General features: G+C 34.5%; 2 protein-coding genes across 10 annotated transcripts in view; both read right to left on the reverse strand.

Annotated features, from left to right (window-relative positions):
• Positions 1-737: 737 nt before the first annotated feature.
• On the reverse strand, positions 738-15,774 carry asb14b (ankyrin repeat and SOCS box containing 14b). 6 transcript variants are annotated; one of them, XR_015523432.1, is made up of 12 exons: positions 15,715-15,774; positions 12,708-12,832; positions 12,582-12,634; positions 10,361-10,492; positions 9,279-9,437; positions 7,419-7,664; positions 6,836-7,013; positions 6,219-6,762; positions 3,267-3,420; positions 2,805-2,991; positions 1,051-2,625; positions 738-923 (listed from the first exon to the last, which is right to left on the reverse strand). XR_015523432.1 is itself a non-coding variant. In XM_087306946.1 (11 exons), exons 2-10 carry the CDS (start codon positions 12,824-12,826, stop codon positions 2,819-2,821), a joined length of 1,758 nt encoding a protein of 585 aa, XP_087163072.1. In that variant the 5' UTR covers positions 12,827-12,832; positions 15,715-15,774; the 3' UTR covers positions 738-2,625; positions 2,805-2,818. The 6 variants fall into 6 exon arrangements, 4 of the variants coding, with proteins under 4 accessions (XP_087163072.1, XP_087163075.1, XP_087163073.1 ...); XR_015523433.1 differs by lacking the exon at positions 9,279-9,437; XM_087306946.1 differs by having other exon boundaries at positions 738-2,625.
• A 2,515-nt stretch (positions 15,775-18,289) lies between these two features.
• The window catches only part of dnah12 (dynein, axonemal, heavy chain 12), a 52,595-nt gene continuing 52,019 nt past the window's right edge, over positions 18,290-18,865 (reverse strand). For all 4 annotated transcript variants that reach the window (XM_087306870.1, XM_087306868.1, XM_087306869.1 and 1 more), the window contains one exon: positions 18,290-18,557. In XM_087306870.1, coding sequence (XP_087162996.1) covers positions 18,364-18,557 — 194 coding nt within the window. In that variant the 3' untranslated portion in view covers positions 18,290-18,363. The remainder of the gene's footprint in view (positions 18,558-18,865) is intronic.

Below are 18,865 nucleotides of genomic sequence, written 5' to 3' on the forward strand. Positions count from 1 at the left end.
TGTATTCACGTAGTTACCTATTTTAATTAATTTGTTATTAATTTATTTGTTTTAATAATTATTGTCTTTTAATTAACTTGAATAATTCATTTAATTTTTTTTCTAAGCCTAGTTTTGTTATTAAATATTTCATAAATTTAACTTAATCTATTTTTTCCACACTTTTGCAACATTTCTTCCTCAACAGCTTCTGATGTTTAAAATTTTTTAAACAAAGAAAGAGATTTTTGGCATTTGTAGTTTGAATGATATATTATCTGGGTTCATCATGTAGATTATGGTAGAAAACCCAGCAATGCCCTGACCGTTTATTTTTATTCAAACTATTAAACATGTCAATAAAATGTGGATAAGCATGAACAACTTGAAATCAACCATAAATCAGACAAGCAACTTCTCCCAACTTGTGTTTTGTCACGAACATACAATCATACTAATGACTGCTTATTTATCCTGATAACATTTTTCATTGTTATTTTCCGGTTTCCCCCACAAGTCCAAAGACATGTGCTTTAGGTGAATTGGCCATAGTGTGAATGAGTGTATGGATGTTTCCCAGTGATGGGTTGGAGCCGGAAGAGCATCGGCTGTGTGAAACATATGCTGGATACGTTAGCGATTCATTCCGCTGTGGTGAGCCCAGATTGGTAAAGGGATAAGTCGAAAAGAAAACGAATACCAAATACATACATTTTAAATATACTAAAATAAACAACAAAATACAGCAGCCATTAATGTATCAAAATAAAACACTGTATTTTTGTATTTTAAAAATACTTCAAAATACTTTTCCAAGGAAGCATGACATTTCTTTGCAAACCTTCCATCAACAGGTCTATTGAATCAATCCCTTCACCATTAAACCGACTTAGGGAAGTAAACAATGTTTGACAGCAACAACTTTTCTCTGCCACTTTGTTCACCTATGGGGGGAAGTTGTGGCCTAAAGGTTAGTAAGTTGGACTTGTAAACCAAAGGTAACTTGTGTTTGTCTTAGTTATAAGTCCAACTCACTAACCATTAGGCCATAACCTCCCCCTATAGGTGAACGAAGGGGCAGTATATATATCTAAAATTCCTCTGCATTTCCACCTGCAGCACTGAGACTGAGATTGAAAATGTTCTAAAGCTCCTCATCTTGTTCTTCAGAACTGATATTTTATTCCATTTCTTTTCTTAAGCAAAGAGGCTGAATTGTATACACTATATTGCCATTGTATATTTCTGGTCTTTAGCATTGCTCAGTATACCATTTTCAGTAGTTGCTGACTTGCTCCTAAATCCCCTCACCATTTGTCTGTTACTTTCTTTAAGCATAATTTCCATCTACACTCTAATCATTGACCACCTTTTTAAAAATAAATCAGTTTTCTGTTCTGATCTCAAGCTTAGGCTAATAACCTAGAAAGCATCAATCAGAGGCCTCATTTTTAAGATGTCATTATGTACAGTAGAGTACTTGTAAAGTATTTTACAGTATTTTGAAACTACAAAAATACAAGACACTAAAATATTTTGATACAACACATTAAAGGTGCAGTAGGTGATTGTCTTCAGAAACATTTTTTGTTGTGCTGGTTGAAAATATCTTTACATTCCAATAGTACTGATTAAAGTAAATGTTTTTATATGTATTTTTATTTTCTGAGTAAGGCATAAAACTAAAAAATGTTAATCTAATTAAAATTTGTCAGGGCAACAATTGCCATAATTCTGATAAGTAGCCCATTAGATTTGTACATCTGCGCATTTGTCCACACAGATCCGCCATTTGCATGTGCATGCCACTTAAGTTCATGTACACACGAGACAGTCACAGTGCTAAAAACAAATGCTGAAACAAATGTTTTTAAAATCCTGAATCAATAGTTACTTTAACACGCTGGAGGAAGGAAGGTTTAATTTTTTTCTTTTAGATAGTTATGCATTACTTTTAATGTTATGTTTTAAAACTATTTTAGTCATGCAAATCTTATGTAGATTGTGTTGTTTTACAAATGAGTTATATGCACGGTCTTCTGGAAAAAGATTGATGTGACTATTTTCAGTTTCATAAGGGATCTTTTACAGCAACGATACTGCATATTTTTATTTAGTTTAACAACAAAACATCAGTAAATAGTGCTATATTCCACCTACTCTGCTTTACTGAGGTGATGTTGGTTTTATATTTGCATCACATTGGTTCATTTTTGAACAATGACAACCTGTGACACATTCCTTATATTGATACTTTGAATATTCTGTCTGAAATAGCATGTAAGTATGGCGTAGTAATAAGTGTAATTCCTGCACCCCGCAGGCCAACCACTAAGCGCTTTAGAACAAAGGGCGTGAGATAGTAAGACCAGTGATCCTTGCATGCATAGAGTATTGCACATTATGACAAGCTTTGCTTGCTACACAACTGAAAACATGCTAGATATTATACAGTTATTCATTCAGAATTGTAGTATTATAAAGTACTATAAAATTTTCTAACTGGTGAATGACATCATCTGGATGTATTTTCATTGTTAAGGTGCACGCATTCATGATTTCAGGAGGCGTGGTTTTGGATGGCAGGGGAGGGACTTTTTGTCAGATCACTTGATGCACCTTTAAGCCATTTTCATCAAATACAATCTACAAATACAATCAAAAAATGTTGAATCAGATTTTTAATATCGTCTTAGAAATCTGGAATCCAATGTATATGGATTTTTATATTTTTTGAACACAATTATTTCACAAGGTTTGCTTTTTTATTAAAATAAAAAACAACCAACAGCATATTTTGTTTTAACTATAATGTACAAATTTACCTTTTTAGCTTACTTTATTCTGTCATACTTCCTCTGCTGTAAATATCATACTCTTTGAAGCGAATATAGTCTTTGAGACGGGCAGGCAGAGGCAGGTAACTTATAAAAACCGGAGCCCTCAGACGCAAACGACCCAAACAATCACGAATCTTCAGTCTGCAGAGATGCTTCAGGCTTCTTGTGTTTTCTGATGACAGAAGAAAATGTAAATCAATAACACTGAAATCTGCTACATTTCAGTCTATTAACCAACATCTAATCTCTTTCAACAACAGCTGAGATCTACAGTAGTCAACATTTGAGGTGAATATGATTAAAAAACATTTGCCTACAAGAACGTGTGTTGTTGAATAGTTTTAGGACAGCTTTGATGAAAGATTTTTGTTCCACTTCAAATGTCGACTGTATATGTCAGATTTACTGGAAATATAAAATGAAAGTTTGCTTTAATCTCTGACTCACGTTGTATCTTGCAAATTTCCGGCCACTGTTTTTGCTCAACCAGAATAGTCTTCAGTTTGGAGCAGAGAGTCACATGATCGACATAATCCAACATGATTCGCACTACATGCGCTGAGAGGTGCTTGAGCCAGTAAACTGAGATCACCTCACAGAACTGCACACAAATAGATATGATTTACAGTAGGAAACATCTCTTTAAAATGAAAAGTTTAGTCATCACTCACTCACTCTTAAGCCATTCCAAATCTGTAAAACCTGCCATGAGGGTGGCTAAACAAACTTAGGATTACAGGTTTAGTTTTAAGTTGACAAAACCAGATCAGTGCAGTCTGACTTTGTTGGTACCATAAAGCTGATCATCAACTTTCTCTCTTAACTCTGGCATTCATTTTGAGTTCTTAAGCTCATGCAGATGAAAGCGGGACATCAGTTGCAAACAGCTAATCACATGCTTTGGAACAAAGAAATTGTGATTGACTTCTAGTCAGAGAGTAAGTGCAATTTACAGGCAAATATTGAAATGCTTAAAAATATTTATACGGTAGGATGAAAAGAGATGTACAGCTAAAATAAAACTTTATTTAGTGCTTTGTTATTGTAAAAAATTAAACTGTGAAGCTGATAAAATGTACTACCATAGCTGTAGAAAGACTCAAAAATCTAAGCTCATGTGTTTGTATCTTTTTGTAGCCTAATTAAAAACTAAAGCATTAAATTGCAGCTATATTTGTAATTAATTATCTGATATTAAAATAATATTGCTTATGTTTAGTGGATTACAGATGCAATCACTATATAAATCATCTAAAATAATCATAGTAAATATCTATCTTTAAAATCTGACAATTCTTTTCTTTAAAAGTATTGTACTAAATAGTGACCTTTAAATTTCATCAAGGGGTGGAGTGGCTGTATTACATCAGAGATAGATATGTCACTTTACTCACAGTTGATTGATTGAATCATAGTTTGTGATCTCCAATCAAGACTATAACCTGCCCCGGAGTTGGTTTGTCATGTAGAGTAAGATGAAAACCATGATTTATTAAAGCCGAGCTTCCTCCATGGTTCCCAAAACCCAGAATTGGTGCAAACTAAATTGAAACTTAAAAGGATTGTTTAACCAAAATCTTTATGATATTGTTTTGGTTACAATTTGGGTGTTAATCTATAAATCAGACTATTTTTAAACGTTTATACAGTTATAGATGATACAGTCTTGAAGGTCCCGAAAAATTAAAATAAAGTTTTTTAGATGTTAGTTTCTCTCTGTTAGTTTTAAGGATATATATTAGCTAGTGTGCTCTAAAACAGTGACAAAATTCACATTTAGAAAATATAAAACTGTTATAAACATCAAAGCTTTCAGTTTGTCACTTCCTCCTAAAAGATTTTTTCATGTCAACTCAAACTTCAGTTTCTCATTAAATCTTGACCAATCAAATGCTCTCTAGCGTTTGACATGCCCCGCCCCCTTCAAAACGCTTCTTATTTGCTTCTCAGTTGATGTGTTTGAGCTCACCCATTCTCACTGGCAGAGTTGTGATAAAAATTAAATGGTATTGGCTGATTTTTAAAAAGGGGAGGGGCTACTCTATGTCCCACCCTTCATTCATTCATTCATTCATTTTCTTGCCGGCTTAGTTCCTTTATTAATCCGGGGTCGCCACAGTGGAATGAAATGCCAACTTATCCAGCACATGTTTCACGCAGCGGATGCCCTTCCAGCCGCAACCCATCTCTGGGAAACATCCACACACACATTCATACTCATACACTATGGACAATTTAGCCTAACCAATTTACCTGTACCGCATGTCTTTTGACTGTGGGGGAAACCGGAGCACCCGGAGGAAACCCTCGCGAACGCAGGGAGAACATGCAAACTCCACACAAAAACGCCAATTGAGCCGAGGCTCAAACCGGCGACCCAGTGACCTTCTTGCTGTGAGGTGACAGCACTACCTACTACGCCACTGCTTCACCCCATGTACCACCCCCTCTCAATTTTTTTAGTTGAGATTACGTCAAACATTAAATAAAAACGGCACAATTCAAAGCACTTTATGGGACCTTGAAATCTTTCCCGAGCTTGTGTTTGCGGTCTGATGCATTTGTGAGTGTATGAATGGAAGTCTATGGTGAAAAAAGTTCAGTGTGAGCTTAACTAGGCTTTCTAGAAACATCTGCAGGTGCGTTGAGACAAGTTGGAGCTAAAATCTGCAGGACACTGGCCATCCGGGACAGAGTTTGGGCACCCCTGAACTAAAAACGTTGCAAATTTGAAATTTGAAAATTTTAAAACGTTAAACGCTGCAAATTTCAGCAACAAAACACACAGAATAACACTAATTTAACACTCAATCTCCTTTCTTTCATATGAGAGGAGTTTAAGCCATTAGAATCTTATTGGCTCATTTCGGTCTCATTCCCTTTCATAAATTTTTAGACATGAATGTTGCAAACTGGTATTTTCCTCTTATTGTTTTTATGTATAGTCATACACAGACTTGATTGTAGAGCTAGTTTGACCATTCATCCACGTTTGTTATTAGTAGTCATTTGCCCAACAGGCAAATTAATCTTAAGTCCTAAAACAATTGCAGAAAAGAGCTTTTTTTCTTCATTGCAGAATAAGGTTGACAAAAACATTTAGAAATCTGCTTAATTAAAACAAAATAATAATTTTGAGTTATTGTAACTTAGTTCCATTAAGTATACTTTAACGAGTATATCCACACTATAAAGTGGGTGAAATGATCTCTTTTCATTTAATTTCGCAGTTCATTTTTACCGTGTCTATTGTGTTCACTCATCAAAAAAGAAGATCTGAACAACATTTGAATGTCACCGAGGTCAGTAAATGATGACTGAGTATTCATCTGTCTCTTTAACAACACATACTGATAATGCGGGTACTAATTCGGCTCATAAATGAGGATGAAGTCTTACCACCATGTCTTTGATAACAGAAGTGCTCCATCCCTCATAATCCACAGGTGTGTGTGATGCCTGTCCATATGGACAGTCAAAGCAGCGCTGCACATCATAGCCATTATTCAGCAGCATACGCAGCATCACCTCATCCTTAAGCGCGTACTGAAGGGCTGAAGGGAAATGGGTGGTGTTGATACGGGAGTAGTAGTTTACATTGGCACCATAGCGCAGCAGAGTATTTATAAGCTCATAGTTGCCCAATCGCATGGCCGCTTGCAGACAGCTGATGGGGTCTTGATTTGGCATGGCTCCGGCCTCCAAAAGGACTCTTGCTGACTGGACATCATTATTCGATACGGTGAAAAACAACGCTGACCTGCGTTCATCGTCATAGTTCTTGCGCACTCTGGGGTGAAGCATAAAGTTTGGGTCAAAGCCGGAGCTCAGGAGCAGGTCCAGGCACTGTGTGTGACCGCCTGCAGCAGCAGAGTGCAACGGGCTCATGCCACTCTCTTTGATTGCCTCTATCTTGGTCACCGGGATCAGGTGCTCCAGTGCTCTATGAAAGAGACAAACAGAGAAATGTCTAAGAATGAAGTCAAGGACAAACCTGTCAGTGGTGTGTCACTCACAGTAGATGTCCACGGTAGGCTGCGCGGTGGATGGGGAGATGGCCGGTGTGGGTGGGAATGTTCGGATCGGCTCCAAACTCCAGCAACAGTGAAATGATGTCAGGGTTTCCAGAAGCCGCAGCATCGAATAAAACTGAGGCTGATTCTGGAGACCGAGGCTTTGACCAGACGCAGGCCCCTGAATGATAGCAAGTTGATAAATAATAAAAGTGGCTGATGCCAAAAGACAGAAAGACAAATTCAAGGAAGAATGGATAGATGGGTGGGTGGGTGGATGGATGGATGGATTGATGGACAATAAAATAGACAGATAAGATAGACAGACAGACGGATCGATAAAAAAACAGACATACATAGATAGATAGATAGATAGATAGATAGATAGATAGATAGATAGATAGATAGATAGATAGATAGATAGATAGATAGATAGATAGATAGATAGATAGATAGATAGATAGATAGATAGATAGATAGATAGATAGACAGACAGACAGACAGATAGAAAGATGATAGACAGACAGACAGACAAGACAGACAGACCTTCTACTGAATTCCTGACCAGAGGCACATTGACAATCACCTTTCTGAAGCAGAACCTCTACAACACTAAAGTGTCCAGCCTGAGCTGCGAGTCCTAAAGCAGTGTGTTCGCAGATGTCAATGGCATTTGGGTCAGCGCCAGATTGTAGGAGCAGGTACACAAAATTCTCCAAGCCGAGCACAGATGCTTCATGAAGAGCCGTTCTCTGAAGACTTCCTCTTTGGTCCACTGTAGCACTGTAGCGCAGCAGCAGCAAAGCCATGTCATACTGGTCATGCTTTATGGCTGGAAAATAAGACAATTCAGGTTTTTTTCATGTTAATTTTTTATTGATAATTATTCTCATGTACTTTACATTTTATTATATTTGAGTGAAATTAATATATTATAATTAAGTTTAATATTATATTTTATTTAAAAATGTTAAATTATATTTATGCAGTATATGATTATATTAGATTATAACCAAATGTTTTAAAAAAGTAAATATATGTATATTTTTAAAAGTGCTTTAATTCAAAACTCAAAATTGAAAGCATAAATCTAAAAAAAAATAATGTTTCAGATTAGTTGAGTGCAGTACCAAATTAATTTAATTTTTGTTTCAAACAATTCACAACCATTTTGTTTGGAATTAGAGCAGGGAAAATAAGTATAAAACACGTCATTTTTTTCATAAATGATATTTCTAAAGGAGCTGTTGACTTGGAATTAAACCAGGTTTTTGTAAAAACCCAAACAATACAAACATAAAAATGAAACAAAAAAAACTATTTTCAAAAATTAGTGTGTAATAACACTGAAATGACACAAGGAGAAAGTACTTTATATAAAAAGCTTTTTGGTAATGGCAGCTAAAAGATGGCTCTCATATGGAGAATGAAGTCATGAATTGCTCAGGTTTGAGTTTTTCACCAATTTCAACATAGAGTGTAAGAATCTTAATGGTTCTGTGGGTCTCCTCTATCAAATCTGATCTTTACTTTGTACTTTCTATTTGGATTCAAGTCAGGGGATTAGCTGCACAATTCTACAGCTTAATTTGAGAGATTCCTTGGCTGTGTTTTGGATCATTGTCTTGCTGAAATGTCCATCCTGGTTTTATCTTAATCATCATGTTAGATGTTAGACTGAACCTGCAAATATTAATTCACAATGATTGGCAGAGGGTTGATGAAAAACTACTGAAAGAATTCAGCTGCTGTCTGGGCTTTTACTGCCTTTCTAAACCACCCCCCCCCCCCCTTCTTCATGTGTTCAATACTTTTTCCCTGCGTCATTTCATTTTATTTAGCATAACTTTTGTAAACTAATTAGATTTGTTTTCTTTGCACATATGGATTTATCTGGTTATTACCAACATCTGGGGAAAATTTCAAGTCAACAGCACCTTTAGAATCATGTTTTCTGAAAAAAACGGTGACGTGTTCAATACTTATTTTTCCCGTTATATATGCATTACTTGATAATTTTTTTAATAAATTATTTTTTCAGTTTTTTAACCAAACCTTGACCAAATTTCCCATTGATGAATTAAAAAAATTTTCTAAGAATAAAACCCTAAGTATTAAGTATTTCTTTCAAAAATAAAGAGCCAGACGGTTAAAGATGCTTTTAAAAATATGAATTACTGAAAATGTCATCTAAATGTAAAAACAAAGAGAAAAATATGCAGTTTAAAATGCAAATTATTACCAATACAGGTTTGAAAATAAACTTTTATCTTGTATTGTTCTGATATTTTTGTCTTGTATCTTCATTCTCTTGTGTGCTAAACTTCAAGTAGTGCCTCTAAACCCAAAAATGGTAAAAAATGGTTGAACTTACAATCTTAAAGAGGAATGTATATGTCTACTAATCATGCTACTAACTATGCTATAATAGCACAGCCTTCCACACCTGCAACCAGTGCAGAATCGCCCTCCTCATTTTTGCAGTCAGGGTCGCAGCCGTTCTGCAGCAGGAATGTGGCATTATCTCTGAGACCGTGAACAACGGCAAGAAATAGAGGCGTCTCCCCTCTCAGGGTCCGGCATTTCCCTGAGCCTTGAGGAGACGCTGAAGGAGGAAATCGCATTAAGAAATAACTAAACATGATCTTTGGTTGTTCGATACCATATAATCAAAACCATATGATTGTTAGTTTGCATTGCTAGTTTTTGGAGAACAATTAATCTGTACATGTCATTAAGAAAAATAGTTTGCCCTTGTAATCTTTACTTGAAATCTGAAAATGCACTTCCTGTTTTTTTAACAGTTAAACGATTATGTATTGGGCATGGTTAACATACTTAACCAGGACCCTTCAACTGTCAGTTTTGACAACAAATGTTAGGATGTAATAACTGTTCTAAAACCTATTTCCGGAATCATTCTCAATGAAATGCCCACTTTACACTCTTACAAATAAAGGGGCTTAAAAGGTTCTTTGTTGGTGTAGATGGTTCTTTGAAGAACCTTTACCAGTCATGGAACCTCTTCAACTCATAAAAGGTTATTTGTTGCCCCAAATGTTTTTTTACTCTACAAAATGGTTCTTTACGTGATAGCCTCACTTTGCAGTTCCAAAAAAGGTTCTTTATTGCACCAAAGAAAAAAAAGGTTCTTCAAGGAAGCATTTGGTGAAAGGTTCTTTGAAGAACCAAAAAAGGTTCTTCTATGGAATCGCTGTGAAACCCCCTTTTTGGTTCTTTGTGGCACCTTTTTTCTAAGAGTGTACTACTACATCCAATCAGCTTGCAGTAGAAAAAGCAATCCATGCCTACTGTTTTTTCATTTAATATTCTTTTTCTCTAAGAACTGTTTCACAATCAATAATAAAAAAAAAAATAAATAAATAAATAAATAAATAAATAAATAAATAAATAAATAAATAAATAAATAAATAAATAAATAAATAAATAAATAAATAAATAAATAAATAAATAAATAAACGGTCGCAGCTTTGGTTCACTTAGACTTTAATGAGATACCTCAAATACCTGAATAGGTGATCTCCAGAATGCTCCGCTTGTGTTGCACCGCTGCCTCATGCAGAGGGATCCACCCTCTGCTGTCGGCATTGGACAGAGCATCTGTTTGCTGAACCAGGACCTTCAGAGCATCCTCATTACCTGAGATTATAACCAACATTACATAGTAGGACCCATTTGGTCTCCAAATTTGGGTTTTAATGGGTTTGTCCCTCATATTTTGATTCATACACTAAAAATAAAAACAGTTTTTCCAAATTTAGGTAGACTGAACATTAAACAATTTTTAAAAAATTAAGAATTTTGTTGTTTCAACTCATTTTAAATATGTAGTTTAAACAAGCAGCAAAAGTAATTTTGTTTGACTGTGGAACTAAGTTGACAACTTAATTTCTATAAAACATACTGTAGTTATTTTATTGAATTTTAAGGCAATGGGTTTACTCACTTTTTTGATTAAAGTATACAAATCGCTTTGAATGCAATGGGTTTACTCAGTTTTTACAGTGCAGTCAACCAGGGTGCAAATTAGGAGGAGTTGATTAACGCTTGAACCTCTCCGAAGGACATCAGAACAAGTCGTATGGAAAGGGTCAACCTTTTAATAGTGAAAAATAGCTTTTTCTCATCTGTATATTAAATATTAATTATTTAAAAATAGATAATAAATATACGGCGACGCAGTAGTGCAGTAGGTAGTGCTGTCACCTCACAGCAAGAAGGTCGCAGGTTCGAGCCTCAGCTGGGTCAGTTGATATGTTCTGTGCATAGTTTGCATTCGTGTGGGTTTCCTCGGGGTGCTCCAGTTTCCCCCACAGTCCAAAGACATGGAATATAGGTGAATTGGGTTGGCCAAATTGTCTGTAGTGTATGAGTGTGAATAAGTGTGTATGGATGTTTCCCAGAGATGGGTTGCGGCTGGAAGGGCATCCGCTGCGTGAAACATGTGCTGGATAAGTTGGCAGTTCATTCCACTGTGGCGAACCCGGATTAATAAAAGGACTAAGCCGAAAATAAAATAAATGAACGAATGAATGAATGTAAATATACATTTGAACACCCCTATGTCAGTTCATACCATTGTGGATGCATAATCGAGCCAATCAGTCTATGCAAAAAAATATTAATTCATCAGATTATAAAATATTAAAAATATTTAATATTTCAATATTAAATTCACAGTTCAATATTAATTCATCAATAGAGCACCGATAGACAACGTAAGTTTGCACATAAAATAGGTGTTTGTTTCCACATATAGAAAAAGTAAAGTCAAATTAGACGTGTAGTTTTTATAGTTTGACCTACAGTAACCTCTAAACTAGCTAATCGGAGGATAAATCAGAAAACACTACATTTTTTACAGAACACTTGAAACACTTGAAAACGCTTCAATATGCTTCAATACGCTTAGGCTTACAAAACACAAATACAAAACACAAAACATTTTATTAAAAAAAATAGATATAATTTAAATAAATACTGAAGAATGAATTACACAAACTAACATTAACAGAAAAGTGAGGCCTACAAATAATTGCGGGTAAAGCATTGAATTTACTTGCTTTTTTTAAATAAACAACTAATTGTTTAAAAACAAAAGGTTTACTCGATATTTTTAAAGTAAAGGCAACTAATCACTTCCAAATTTAACTAGTAAAGTCAACTAATAAGTACTTTAAAAGCATGGGTTTACTCATTTTAAGTAAACTACTAACCACTTTAAAAACTAATGATTTTATAACCCTTTTAAGTGAAGTCAACTGTTGCATTAAAAGCAATTTGTTTATTCACTTTTCAGAGTTAAGTCAACTATCGTAGAATTTTATCAAATTCTTTATGAACACTTGTATTATTAGACATTAATATACACCCGTGTTACACCTCAGTGTCTGCTTACACTTCATGCATTTTCAGATGTTGTATTTCAGTTTCGTTTGTCAGACTAGTTTCTTACACGTCACCTAAAGTTTTATGTTTTTATTTTATTCAGATTTTATTTCATTTAGACAGTTGTAAGATTTAAAACACCTTAAATCATTCATATGTAAATGTAAAGCAGTCAAGCCCTGAAATGATTTCCCTCCACACCAGAATTACCATCAACCAATCAGAATCAAGCATTCCACAGTATACCATGACCCAGGTTGCTTGCTATTGTAATAATTTGTTGTTAATCAGTCAGCTTCTTAAACATATGATGAACATTTTTGGAGGGTTAAGCTCTTACCAGCTTGTATAGCAATGAAAATTTCCTCATGGTCGATGCAGTCTAATGGATCACTGTTGAAGGACATCAAATGTTAGTTCATGGGACTTGCTATTAGTGCATTAAAGTGGTGTGATTTTGCCATACTTGTTAGCTGAATCAGCATGTTTGCTGTACTCCAGGAGACTCTGTTCAATCATGTATTGAGTGGCCTCGTCTTCATCCTCATCCCAGTCTTCCTCTGCAGCATCAAATGCTTCTTCCATCTTTCACTAATGAAAATCAAATTCAGCAAGCAGGATTTAACAACAAACGGCTTATCTGTGTTATCACCGCTTATAATGAAAGGAAAACAGTAAAAGTGAGCAAAAATAGAAATAAGAGCAGAAAATATGAATCATTCATCACAAAACCACAGTAATGTAGCCAAAAATAAATTGCATTATTAAGATAATTTGTGATTTAAGTTTGAATTCATTAAATAGTAACTATATAAATGATTCCTTCCCACTTATTACTCTTTAATCCACAACCTATTCTTGTTTTGTTTTAGGCTTCTACAGTACATATTATATTTATGCTTTTAATTTTTTGTTTCATGCTGATTATTTTACACGCTGATGATTATTTTAATCATGTCTGTAAAAATTTTGGTGAAATAATGAACCCTTAGACATAAACGTATAGGCAAAAAAAGTGCATTATTATTATTATTATTATCATCATCATCATCATTATTATTATTATTATTATTATTATTATTATTATTATTATTATTAATACTATTAGTGCAAAGTCATAAAACTGAAAAAATAAAACAATACCACTGAAACACACGCACACAATCAAAAGACACACATAAAATCATCAGTATATACATACAAAACAAACTCAAATCCATACCTAAACACAGCAAACAGACAGTTGAAGTCAGAATTATTAGCCCCTTTTGATTTTTTTCTTCTTTTTTAATATTTTCCTAATTATGTTTAACAGACCAAAGAACCTTTCACAGCATAACTGATTATTTTATTTTTTTCTGGAGAAAGTCTTATTTGTTTGATTTAGGCTAGAATAAAAGCAGTTTTTAATTTTTAACTATTTTTGGGATAAAATTATTACCCCTTTTCAATTGAATATTTTTTGATAGTCTATAGAACAAACAGAAATAAGTTATTAAAACTATTATGTGTAGAAATGTGTTGGAAAAAAAATCTTCGCTCTGTTAGACAGAAATTGGGGAAAAAATAAACCGGGGGGGCTGATAATAATTCTGACTTCCTTTGTAAATGTATAGGCAAAAAGTGTGCTATTATTACTATTATTATTATTACATTTTTAGAGCAGTGTCATAAAACTGTGAAAAAATAAAACTATACCACTTAAACACACAATCATTATAACATATATATATATATATATATATATATATATATATATATATATATATATAAACCTCAAATCCATATGATAACACAGCAAACACAGACAGAAATGTAAGCAAAAAAGTGTATTTGTATAAAAATATAAATTTTTTACCCTCATCATTTTTCATAAATATGAAACTTACTAAAACTGCAATATTTATTCACAGAGCCATTTAAGTCATCTTAAAGTGTCTGCTAAACAAATAAATGTAAATGCAAGAAGTGATACATTTTCTGCTTAAATTAAAAAAAAAAATGTTATTTATTTTTTAAATGTAACTTTTCTATGTCTGGATTGTGTAGCAAATAATCACCTTCCCCCATTTCAACCTTCTAGCACTTCAGATCAATTTAAATCATGTATTTGTTTGTTTTGGTATGAATATATGTTTGTTCTTTATGTATGTACTGAAACTTTTTTTTGAGTTTGTGTGAGTAGTATAGTTGTTTTTTTCACAGTTTTATAACAATGCACTAATAATAATAATAATAAAAAATCATCATCATCATCATCATCATCATCATCATCATAATAATACTAATAAATAATGTCATTGGCTTAGATTTTAATAATCTAAAGCAAACAAGCAAACAAAAATGTCTAGCTTTTAATATACAGAAAAGAATCAACTTTATAGTTAAAAAAAAAAAACAATAGCATGATGTAAACAAACTTCTTTAAGTGGTTAAAAACCCTAAAATTTGTTATTTGTAATTTGTTATTGTCATCAGGGTCCATGTTGGTATAGACATCTATTATTAACATACCCAAATAAACATACTGTAAAACCCTAAAAGTTAAGGTAACTATTTGAGGAAACCGATTGCAACAAACCATTTAAGTTCAAAAACGAATCCTAATGAGTATCTTGAACTTAAACTATTTGAGTAAACAAAGCAACTTGAGCACAGTAAAATGCAATAAATGAAGAGAACTCCAACCAACTGAGTACAGTAAAACTCAATAAGTTAAGGCAACTCAAACCGTTTGAGGAAATCAAGTGCAACACACCATTTGAGTAAAAAAAAAAATCTATATGAGTACTGTGAACTTACTCTATTTAAGTTGAAGTACTTAGGTATTTATTTAACTGATTACCTTCAACGCTGGGTTCAAAACTCTTTTAAAATGAGTAGAATACATTTAAAAGTTAACTACACTCATTTCATTTGATAAAGTTGACTGTTGGGTTTTACAGTGTATGGTATGTTTATGATGCTTTTTTCTATAAACCACAAATGCCAGTAAAAGAACAACATTTTTTTTTAAAGTGTTGAACAGGACCACAATAACAAACTAAATTAAAGAAAAACCAATACAGTATATCATGCTATGACAAGCATCAAGCTAAGTCTCATGGATTCAAAGTTACAATCAATTATTTGCTGGAGACTATATTGACCGTATGTACTCGCGCTGGTTTACTATAGCTGAAGCTGAAAATATCTGCTCTAGTTTCTTCTGAGCTGGCTTTAATTACAAAAGGATGCAACCAACACTCAAATATCTGTGGTTGTTTCATTAAAAAAATTAAATCCACAGTTTAAATTAATGTGGTAAAAAGCCTAAGATCACAATTATCATCGTTGATTACGTGAGTCTTTAAATGGCTGTTTGATTTTAATCAGAATGTTTTGTAAACATGCAGCACATCCCATGCAACCTATTTTCCAGCAAGACTAATCTCTTTACATAGGCTTAATTGAAAGGCAAATGTTCCTTCTACCTTGAGGCAACAGGAAATGCAGAAAAACGGTCGTGGCAGTTGTATCTGTACTGTGTTTTTGGTTGCTTTACGCTCCCACAACTATTTATATCGGCGTATGGATAAAAATACATTGAGCCTGGACCAGCCAACCAACACCTGGCTTTGACCCACTGCACTGCGTGACAGTCAGTCTTGCAATTCTAGCCCGGCAGACAGCTGACCTGAGAGATAATGTTCTAAGAGGCATGTGCAGTGCGCCACGCTTTCGCTTGTGTTCAGATGTCAGCTTGAACAGAACTTCACCACATGATATAAAACCTGTACTCTCAGAAAGAGGAAGATGTGCATTGATTAAACAAAGCAATTTCACCAGAGATACACATTAACACTCTGATGTATGAATTATTAAATCAATCCAGACAGAAAATTGTTCCTTTGTACCTACAGGAAATAAACAAACTTCCTTTGTGCCTAAAAAAACCCCATTGTATTCTTTTTTGGAAACAGGCTCATATACAGGGCATGCGGATAGTATTTATAGCGCTTCACTTTTTCACAATTCTTTTGTTACAGCCTTATTCCAAAATGGATTCAATTAATTTATTTCCTCAAAATTCTACACACAATACTGCATAATGCCAATGTGAAGAAAGATTTTTTGAAATTGTTGCAAATTTATAAAAAAAAATAAAAATAAAAAACTGTAAAATCACATGTACATGCTGTAAGTATTTACAACCTTTGCCGTGAAGCTCTAAATTGAGCTCAGGTACATTCTGTTTCCACTAATCATTCTTGAGGCGTTTCAGCAGCTTAATTACAGTTCATCTGTGGTAAATATATATAAGGTTTTATATGAATCTATATAAGGTCTATATAAGGTCCCAGGGTTGACAGTGCATGTCAAAGCACAAACCAAGCATGAAGACAAAAGAATTGTTTGTAGACCTCCGAGACAGGATTGTCTCAAGGCACAGGGCTAGGGATGGTTACATAAAAATTTCTGACCCTCTGAAAGTTCCAATGAGCACAGTGGCCTCCATCATCCATAAGTGGAAGATGCTTGGAACCACCAGGACTAGAGTCGGCCATCTAAGCTGAGTGATCGGGGGAGAAGGGCCTTAGTCAGGGAGGTGATAAATAACCTGATGCTCACTCTGCCTGAGCTCCAGCGTTCTTCTGTGGAGAGAGGAGAACCTTAAAGAAGGACAACCATCTGTGCAGCAATACCCCAATCAGGCCTGTATGGTAGAGTGGCCAGACGAAGCCACTCCTTGCCTGGAATTTGCCAAAAGGCATCTGAAGGACTCTCAAACCAAAAGAAACTAAATTCTCTGGTCTGATGAGACTAAAATTGAACTGTTTGGAGTGAATGCCATTTCACTCCAATTACATTTGGTGAAAACCAGGCACCGCTCACCACCAGGCTAATACCATCCCTACAGTGAAGCATGGTGGTGGCAGCATCATGCTGTGGGGATGTTTTTCAGCAGCAGGAACTGGAAGACTAGTCAGGATAGAGGGAAAGATGAATGCAGCAATGTACAGAGACATCCTGAATGAAAACCTGCTTCAGAGTGCTCTTGACCTCAGACTGGGGCGACAGTTCATCTTCCAGCAGGACAATGACCCAAAGCACATCATCAAATTATCAATGGAGTGGCTTCACAACAACTGTGAATGTCTTTGAGTGGCCCAGCCAGAGCCCAGACCTAAATCCTATCGAACGTCTCTGGAGAGATCTGAAAATGACTGTACACCGTAGCTTCCCATCCAACCTGATAGAGCTTGAGAGGTCCTGCAAAGAGCAATGGGCAAAAATTCCCAAAGACAGGTGTGTGAAGCGTGTGGCATCATATTCATAAATAATTGATGCTGTAATTGCTGCCAAAGGTGCATCAACAAAGTATTGAGCAAAGGCTGTGAATACTGATATACATGTGATTTTTCAAGTTGTTTATTTTTAATAAATTTGCAACAATTTAAAAAAAAAATATTTTTTCACATTGTCATTATGGGGTATTGTGTGTAGAATTTTGAGGAAATAATTTTTTATCCATTTTGGAATAAGGCTGTAACATAAAAAAAATGTAGAAAAAGTGATGAATACTTTCCTACTTTTTCTACAGTGAGTTTTACCATTTTTTAATCCATTCAGGTTATCTCGGGGTCTGGTGGAAGCACTTTTAGTTTAGCTTAGCATAGATCAGCATCTCATAAAAAAAGAAAAATTTTATTAAGATAATTTTTTTTTAATTAAAAATTAAAGCTTGACACTTCTGTAGTTACATTGTGCACTAAGACTAATGGAAAACGAAAAATTGCTGTGAAAAATAACTTCATCAGTCAAAAATCACCCTGTCACACACCAAAATTAGTAAAGCAGTTTCTTGAAGCTTAAAACATTACAATAATGGATTGGCAGCCCACAGCCCTGATCTAAACCTGATTGAAAATCTCTGGAAAATCCTTGGAGATCAACTTATGGCTAAGAAACATGGCAGTCAGTGAACCATGGGAAAGACTGGAAGAAGTATTGAAGGCAAGCAAATAAAATGTGTCTGTGTTTGTCAAAAAAAATAAAAAAAATCAGTTGCTGAGATATTATTTTTAATAGATACATTTGTATATCCACATGTGTGAGAACAGTAAATAAAGTGTTTGTGGTCAATCATCCAGCTGACACAGCAAAGCTACGCCTCTCTTGATCCAGTGCTGAGGACGTTTGCTAGTAGGAAGCATCATGGTGATCACAAAGTTGGTTGAATGGCCAGTGGTGGACAGTGTACCTTTACGCTCACTGGTCTTGTAGAGGGGACACACATAGACACTATGGGGCTGGTCCATGGCCTTCTTGTCCGCTGAAGACAGAATTTGTGACATTTATGAGATTTGTGACATTTAAGCGTATACAAAAGAATGAAATATTTCATGGGAATGTAATTAATCAGTATATACAGTGCTCAGCATAATTGAGTACACCCCATTTTGAAAAAATTATATTTTTATCCATTTCTTATTGAATATAGGCAATGCAATTTGATGCATTTAAACAAAACAGATTTATCAAACAGATATATTTATTAAATTAATATTTTAGTCACCAAACATAAAAAAATACAATACAACCTACAAAATTTTAACAAAATGTTTACTTTTTTTGTCTCTC

This window comes from Danio rerio, chromosome 23, assembly GCF_052040795.2.
Source record: "Danio rerio strain M-AB ecotype USA chromosome 23, GRCz13ab, whole genome shotgun sequence".
NCBI lineage: Eukaryota > Metazoa > Chordata > Actinopteri > Cypriniformes > Danionidae > Danio > Danio rerio.